The 8,547-nt window shown below is 33.5% G+C and overlaps 1 protein-coding gene across 3 annotated transcripts; it reads left to right on the top strand.

The window, feature by feature from the left end:
- Positions 1–204: 204 nt before the first annotated feature.
- LOC118045877 (WRKY transcription factor 44) lies at positions 205–6,743 on the top strand. Of its 3 annotated transcripts, XR_004687057.2 has the most exons (8): positions 205–562; positions 651–748; positions 1,804–2,224; positions 2,304–2,435; positions 2,547–3,259; positions 3,451–3,609; positions 3,955–4,355; positions 4,650–6,743. XR_004687057.2 is itself a non-coding variant. In XM_035054609.2 (7 exons), exons 3-7 carry the CDS (start codon positions 2,006–2,008, stop codon positions 4,139–4,141), a joined length of 1,410 nt encoding a protein of 469 aa, XP_034910500.1. In that variant the 5' UTR covers positions 205–562; positions 651–748; positions 1,804–2,005; the 3' UTR covers positions 4,142–4,490. The 3 variants fall into 3 exon arrangements, 2 of the variants coding, with proteins under 2 accessions (XP_034910500.1, XP_034910501.1); XM_035054609.2 differs by lacking the exon at positions 4,650–6,743 and having other exon boundaries at positions 3,955–4,490; XM_035054610.2 differs by lacking the exon at positions 4,650–6,743 and having other exon boundaries at positions 1,794–2,224; positions 3,955–4,490.
- The last annotated feature ends 1,804 nt before the right edge of the window (positions 6,744–8,547 follow it).

Here is an 8,547-nt window from a genome sequence, read left to right as displayed (position 1 = left end):
GTACCATCAGCTCTATAGTATCGAGCCGATTCTCTTCACCATACAAAACCCTCTTAAAATAAAACATAATCCATCGAATAAACAGCAAACCTAAAGAACCAATCAAATCACCATCCGACAATTCCATAATGCTAAATGTTGTCAGAAACTCTCTCTCTCTCTCTCTCTCTCTCTCTCTCTATATATATATATATATATATATATATATAAACTGTGTATACTCCGAAAATAAATAAAGAGTAATAAAAAGTTGGTTGGGATTCCCCGCATTTTCCTTCCTGCAACAACTTCTTCTTGTGCCCAAATTGCCACGCAGTGTACTTGCAGAAGAAACAAATTAACCCCCCTCCCTCTCACATAGCTTTCTAAATAAGGGAACTGCTCATTGTGTTCAACTACCTTGTTAGCTAGCTATTCAAAAACTTGATAGAAAATTGTGTTTTTAGCCGAGTAAAAGTGGTATAATAAAAGGACAAGGCGATTATACTAGATCTCTAGTAATATAAGCTGAAAGAATAACTGTTCATGTGTTGAATTGTGTAGAAGATTTCTTGTTTCCAAGGTCAAGTTCTCTCATTATGTATAACGTTTTCCAGTTCCTTTAAAAGTTAGATAGTTTTCTCACAAAATTCTTGGTTCTGCAAATGCAGGGTTATAGATTGAATAATGTTATGAACTGAGATAGTAGTAAATGAGATCTTGTGGAAGCATAGAAACTCCTTACTAGCTCTTACTTGTTGCCTTTCTGGTTAGTTCCCACTGCCTCTCTCTTGTTTGCCTGCTTTTAGCTAAAGCCAGTCTATGGTTTGTGTTCATGTTCTTTGTTCTTAAGATTTCTGGGGTTTGAATCTTTTCTGCATACCCTTTAAGTACTAATTTCTGGCTATGCATATTTTTTCTTAAATATTTATTTAGTGTTAGAAACTACACTGGTTTTAATGGTACTTTCATTACAATACTCGAATACTATTGTAATTTCTTTTGGGCAGTGCTTGTAGAAAAGTTCTTATCTTTTTGGGTCCTTTATCCTTCTCTGTTGAATAGGGGGATTTTTCTTCCTTTTTCTCAAGAAAAAGAACGCAAGCTGGTTGTAAATTTGACAAATTTGAGAACCTAGAGATTGTGAGTGCACCCATGTCCAGATGATCCATGGTCATTAGTGGAATATCAAGAGTAACTAAATGATACAGTCTAATCGTAGCGAGTAAAATTGCAAATTGAAGCTTATTTTCTTGACATAACAATAATTCGGCAGTCGCCGCAAAACTCTTACCAGAAGTTTACTTTATGTTGATGGAAAGCATTGCTCTAGCAATGCACAAGAAGTTCTCAGGAGAATGAAAAGAATTTATTTATATTTTTTTATGCAACCAGAGACCAAAGTTTTATTCAACGGCATTTTGAAGTCCTGATCTTTCAGAGGGATTTCTTAGAGATTCTTTTATATGTAATAATTGTGTTGGACATTGCTCATCCAATCCACTCGCAATTTTTGTTGTTGTGAGTGTTGGATTTTGCGAATGTCTTACTAGCTGAGGTCCTCTGCAAATTGGTTTTTTCTTTTTGATTCGGTCACTTGTCATTTATGTTTTGATTGGAAAGGAATCGTTTACTGTGGAGTTTCTTGGGTAATTATCCCTATGTTGTTCCACTCGCATAAAACATTAGCAATGGAAATGAATAATCAAGAGCTGCAGAGAGATTTTATAGGACTAGTAATTTATGGCATTGCTCTATTCTTCCTCCTTGTAAATGTAGTCTTCATTTTATACTTGCCATTAATATAATCCCAGTATAATGCAGGTCTGAGAGGTTCTCCCAGCCAACAGAAGCGATTTCTTAGTGTCTACAAATCAACTTTCCATCTCTGCAGCTTTTGTTACATTCTGTTGAATGTGGATTGAGGTTCAAAAGATAGGACTTCCAAGCTCCCTTGATCTTGAAATGGCCGTTTCTTACACGTTCACCAGTAAAATGTAATTAATATTCCAGATATTTATTGAAAATGGAGATCAAGGAATCAGAGAGGGTGGTTATAGCTAAACCAGTAGCTTCCAGGCCTAGTTGCTCCAAGTTCAGATCTTTCTCAGAGTTGCTTGCGGGTGCCATCAATACTTCACCCTCTACTGATTGTTCTGAAATGGCAGTTGCTGCCATTAGACCAAAAACTTTGAGGTTTAGGCCAACGGTGAATCGTGCTCCAGGTGCATTGGTTTCTTCCCAGGTGATCACATAGCTCTTCTGAATGCTCTCTCCACTATGAATTCTTGCTTTCTGATCCTTATGTTCTTGGACACTTTCAGGTTGAACTCTCTGGAACAACACTTAGCAATTCATCTAATAGAGTTTCAAGTACTGATAGCAAAACCAATGTCATATATAAACCACAGGCAAAGTTTGTGTCGAAGGCAACTGTTTCTCTATTAGCGAGTATGGTGAGTGGAGAAATTCTACCACCATTTGTAACTTCTTCTGCCATGGTAATCTAGCAACTGGTGGCTGTATTTTTTTCTTCAGATGCTGATGCAAGAATTTATTTTGACCAGGGGAACTTCAATACCAATGCACAGCAAATGCTACAATCAGTCGAGGCTCGCCCTCAGTGTCCAAAACAAAATAAACAAAATTTCCCATCCCAGCTCACCTCAAATCTTCATCAGAATATTCCATCCCATGCAGTAGGGTTGACATCTCGGAATCAGGAGGATCCAAAAACTGTATCACATGCATCTAATGGGGACAGGGCTTCATATGATGGTTATAATTGGAGGAAATATGGGCAAAAGCAAGTAAAAGGAAGTGAATATCCGAGGAGTTACTACAAGTGCACCTATCCAAATTGTCCGGTGAAAAAGAAGGTCGAAAGATCATTTGATGGGCAAATTGCAGAAATTGTCTACAAAGGGGAACACAACCATTCAAAGCCTCAGCCTCCTAAGCGCAACTCATCAGGAACACAAGGACTAGGAGCTGTATCTGATAGCAATGCTCAAGATAGGTACACCACTCCCTTATGGAGTAATCAACTCATTGAAAGAAATGAAGGCTCTGAAGGTAGAGAGGAAACTCAGATCGAAACAGGATTACAGGTGCATTCAATTTACCAGGGTAAACCTCCGCCATCTTGTGATCGTGCTGGAACTGGATCAATTAATGCTGGTGCGGGAACTTCTGATAACTCATATGGTCTCAATGGGGAATGTAATGACGGAAGCAAGGGATTGGAGGGAGACGATGATGAACCTAGAAATAAAAGAAGGTAAGAGATAGAACACTCATGAATAGATTTGAAAATCAGCTACTATAGAGGGTTCACCTCATCGTTAAAAAGAAATGAATCCAATAAGCTTCTGTCATGGCCTGATGCCTTTTTAATTTTACTATACACATCACCCTTGAAATTATCTTCTTGATTCTTATGTAATGGACATATATTAATTTTTCTTTTAGGAAAGCTGGGATACAATCCAATAAAGGGGGCGTGTCAGGGGAGGGCGCTCAGGAGCCCCGTGTGGTGGTGCAAAGTTCCACAGATTCTGAGATTTTGGGGGATGGTTTTCGCTGGAGAAAATATGGGCAGAAGATTGTAAGGGGGAATCCATATCCCAGGTTGAGACATTAGACTTGCTTGAGATATGTATTGCATGTTGATTTTCTGCTTCTCTGATTCAATGTTTAATGCGAAAAACTTTCTAAAGACAAACGTTTTTGGTTGTTTTGCAATATTTCATGAATCTGGCATATTTGCAACATTGTATTCAGCATTTTGGTACTCGTATAACTGCTACAGTTAAGTTGTTTCTGACTGATTGCTCCCCACCTAATATCTTTGAAATTTGAATAATGAAGGATAACATAATATCCTAATGTTTTACTGTATATCCATGAACTTGTTGCTGTTAATTTTTTTTTCCTCGAATTTTGCTCACAACACATTTTAAATCCATCTTGCAGGAGTTACTATAGATGTACTAGTCTCAAATGCAATGTGCGCAAGCATGTGGAAAGAGCATCAGACGATCCAAAAGCTTTTATTACAACATATGAAGGAAAACATAACCATGAGATGCCTCTGAAGAGCACAAATATACAGCCTTTGAACCCTGATCTACAGGCAACTCCTAGTAGAGACAAGCTGTGATCTCAACCATGGACGGGCGAAATCTCGATGCTCGTTCTGTCCCAGATATCAAAAAGAGTTCAGCGCACAAGAAGCTAAATAACACGAGCAAATAGACAATAAAAAACAAGAACATAGCAGTTTCAGTTCTGGAGGCTTCTTGGTAACGAGGATTAATATCGAAATGGGCTGTCTCGTTTTCATTATCCTTGCTGGCCTTATCTTAAGCTTACGAGTACATTTCCCTCTCTCTCAGTTATTGCCTTGGCTAATCCTATGTGTAATATATACGCCTGTTTAGCTTCAGAATAAGTTTCGGGAGGAAGTTCAACAATTTTCAGGCGCATAAGTATTTTGATACTTTTCTCAATTTTTACTCGTCTCTCCATATTTTTATCTCTTTCTTTTTTTCACAGACATCAATGATCTTGTACAGAAGTCAACACTCACGCATAAAGCTAACCACGGTTAAATTTTCTTACAAGTTAAGCTACTTGCTTCGCAAGTTAACCTCTTAACTTTTATGCAGGCACAAATTAAACACTCTTGCATTGCAGAGAGCTGCGAGCATTGTTACCCTACAATGGCGGGCTACGCTTCATCTTTTCAAGGTAAATCTTCCTAGGTAAGTCACGAGACAAATCACTAAACGCTCTATACGCAAACACCCAATTTGACAATAAAAAGATGAAAGAGCATCGTCAGAAATTCCATATTGAACAGAGGTTATCTTCAATTTCACATCCATAGACAAACTTGCAAGCAAAACTCACCAATAAGCTTCTGAATGGACTAAAAAATGAAGATAAAATGAGCTAAATGAGAATGTCTAGAATAGTTGATATAGCCATCGTCACGAACAAGAATTATTATAACCATATTATAGTAGTTGATATAACCATGCAGGTTATGTATGACAAAGGATGTCTAGAGTTTTATAGGCCTATACACCTAGGAGGCAAGTCATAAGAAGTTCTATAGCCACAAGACTCCAGCAAAGGTGTATGAAAATAATATGCCTCAAGTGGTAGAGCATATTCTAACGTATCGAAATACAATAATATTTTTTCATGATTGCTTAAATATTTTTTCAATAGGATCCTTCCGCATTTAGTTATTTAAACTTAATAATTTATTTTAGTTAATTTTTTCGTAAGAGTTCTCAAAATGTTAAAATAATATTTTGACATTAAATTATTAATGCTTGAGTTGGCAAAATCAAATTCAATTTTTTTTATATAAAACATAATTAAGACTCAAGGAGACTAAAATGAATGCTAGAGCAAAATCCAAGCTTCTTTTTCTTTCTTTTTTTCAGGTGTATCTAAGGCATGTTTTTTACTTTTTTGGTCCCCCAAAGTTTTTTACATTTTATTTTTAATCTTTGTTTTATAAGATATTTATATTTTGATCCAAAACTTTGTTTTATCTATGTTTTAGTCCATGAGATAGATAAAAGAAATAGGGTCATCAAAAAAAAGGAAAGAGAGAAAAAGTCACTGGTTCACCACGTTTCGACAATCAAATGAGTTGTTCTTAAAATTCATAGGTTTCATTTCACGAGAAAATTTCCTTCAAGGTGTTTTTTGTGTATCATCGAATGTACTATAAAAAATAGATTAGGGTTGATGAAGAAACAAATTGGCTTAATTTTATTTTTTGTTTTACCAATTTTTGGTTGTTTTGGGTTGAGAAATTGGTTCATTGATATTCTAATGTTTTTAGCTGTTTTTATATTAAAATAGGTTGGAAATAATTTCTGGGGTTGAAAAAGCCGATGCTTGATTTTTTTTATTTTTTTTTTTACCACCTCTATAATGGTTGTATTCCTGAAATGTCATCTTTTCTTTTAAGATAAGAACATAAAAAAAAAAATAAAGGTTTGTCATACGGGCCTTGGCCTCCTTATTTGCGGGCAAGTCCATTAGCCTAACTTGTTTTGTACTTTTTTTTTCTTTGAATTTTAATTTAAGTTCATTAAAATTGATTGATTAAAATTTTATTTGAGGTTTTTGTATTGAATATCATTTTTTTTTTTTACTTTTTTTACTAAGATCATAGCTTTTTTTTTATTATATTCATAAATGCTTTCTATTACAACCTTTTTATGATGTTTTTTTTATTTTTTTAAAAAAAAAACCTATTCAATTACTTCATTTCCTTTGTATGTCTATTTTTATTAGTGAGTAGTTAAATAAAAAGATAATTTTAAAAAATTAAAGATGTTAGACCCAAACAAATAATGTGTTTGAAATGTTAACTCAGGACAACATAGTCATCTTAATATTTAAAAACAATGTTAAAATGTTATCACCTTTATTTTATTTTAGTTTTTAATCAAGTCAATTTTTTTTTAGATTTTTGCTAGTTCGATTGGGTCACATTTTGAATTGTTTAGTTGACTAGGTTATAGATAGGTCAATTCCAACCTATTTTAGTTTAAAACTCAGGCTATAGAAGAGCCTAACCCATCGGATCTTTAGTATTGATTGAAACTCATTAAAATATTAATAGTGCCTGCAAATATTATTAATTTTTTGCTATTGAAATTAACTTTTCATCTTACCACAACAGGGCACAAGTAAATTGATTATGATTGTAGTAGTATTTTTCTTTATCTTTTTTTTTTTTTATATAAACTGGTTATCTTACTTTTTTCTGATTTCATTAAAAAAAGCCGCTAAAAAAAATTAACAATACTTATATATTTATTTTTTATATTTAAAAATATTTTAATCCGATCATTAATACGAGCAGGGGCAAACCTATTAAGAGAGAATCAGATTTTAACTTATCCATAACAAATTGTATATTCAAATGTAGGATTCAGTTTATAATAACCTTCTAGTTTATAGGATCTTCATTACTTTTCTGTCATACCTGTGGTGTATTTATACATTAGTTTTGATTAATAAGAAATGAATCAATTCTGTTATGTTTTTATGGTATCTAAGCATAACTAAGAGATAACAAATTTCCAATATTTTTTTTTCCATCGAGCAGCCATGGCCAATCCTTTAACGTCCATTCTCAACATTAATGACTCTTATAACACCCTTATCAGCATTAATATTGCTGCCCAAACCCCTCTCAAACTCAGTTCCAACAACTACATCTCTTGGAAGTTGCAGTTTCAAACCCTCTTTATTGGCTATGATATTTTAAGCTCAATCAATGGCTCAAAGCCTTGTCCCTCGGCCACTCTCACAAGAATTATGACACAGCCAAAAGATTGATGTTTTATCCTAAGTACAAGAGTGTTGAAGTAATAAATAACCCGGCAAGACCGAGATCGAACCACAGTGAGGTGAACTATATAAATTACAAATAATATATATTTAATAAAACAAAGAGTCTATGCAAATTTTATAGAATATTGATGTAAGAATTAAACAATGATAAAAAAAAAAATTATCAAGGTTAGAGGATCCACTAATAGTATTAGAAATAAGTATAGTATAAACTCTTTTTATTAATCAACTAGAAACCACACATAAAGGAGGTTCCAATCAGATGATTTATCCTTAATAGTTCATTATAAATTTTTAACATGATCATATTAATTATCTTATTTAAGTAACACCAAACTTTTAAATATTGTCAGGAATTCATGATGCTAACTTATGTTAACAACAAATCAAGTTCCTTTCATGGCACAAGTGTAAGTTATACCATACGGTTGGCTATGAAAGTGTCAAACATTTGTTGTATCAAGTGTTATACAACACAAATCTAGATTAACCATTTAACAAGTAAGGTATTAAGAATTAGTAAGATAAAAAGATAAGACATGTTAATAACAAACTTTCTTGGATATAAACATTGAAGTCCATATTGAGTTTATATTATACAAATTCTAACACCATTAGTGAAACATTTTCACCTTGACATAATAAACTTAGCTAAACATAATGAAGAAGAAAAACATAAATAAAGAACATAAGTATAGTAAAGGAAATGAAAAGCATAAACAAGAGATTAAGAAAAATATAACATAAAATAAAACTTAAACATTACAAAAATATAAAGAAAGAAATAAAGAGCATGATCTTGATCTGAACAACTAAAATGCCTAAATACATGGCAAATGCCTCTTTATATAGACCAAAATTTAGAACTATTGATTTGTTGATTAATTGTTGAGTGGGTGGCCATATCTTGACTTGGTAACAATTCTTATATTCTTGTCTGAACAAAACGTCATTGCTAACATCAAAATTTAAACAGACTTGATTCATGAAAGTACTAGAAAATCATCTCAGCTTTCCAACAAAAAAAAATTAAGGTTTTTAGACTTCTAGAACTCAAGATATGGGCTGAACAGTGTCTGGGCTGCAGGACAGATTCGAACTTCTTCGTTGTTGCTATAATTTGGATTTGAAAATGACATTTTTAAATCTTGGACTCCACATGGCAGTTTTAGGCCT

Source organism: Populus alba, chromosome 16 (assembly GCF_005239225.2).
Source record: "Populus alba chromosome 16, ASM523922v2, whole genome shotgun sequence".
In the NCBI taxonomy this organism is placed as follows: Eukaryota; Viridiplantae; Streptophyta; class Magnoliopsida; order Malpighiales; family Salicaceae; genus Populus; species Populus alba.
This window is presented reverse-complemented; position numbering and strand designations above follow the sequence as displayed.

Coding starts and splice junctions, on each gene's coding strand:
- LOC118045877 (XM_035054609.2), top strand. CDS start 2,006: ATGGAGATCAAGGAATCAGAGAGGGTGGTTATAGCTAAACCAGTAGCT. Junction 2,225..2,303: donor GTGCATTGGTTTCTTCCCAG/GTGATCACATAG, acceptor GGACACTTTCAG/GTTGAACTCTCTGGAACAAC. Junction 3,610..3,954: donor AGGGGGAATCCATATCCCAG/GTTGAGACATTA, acceptor TCCATCTTGCAG/GAGTTACTATAGATGTACTA.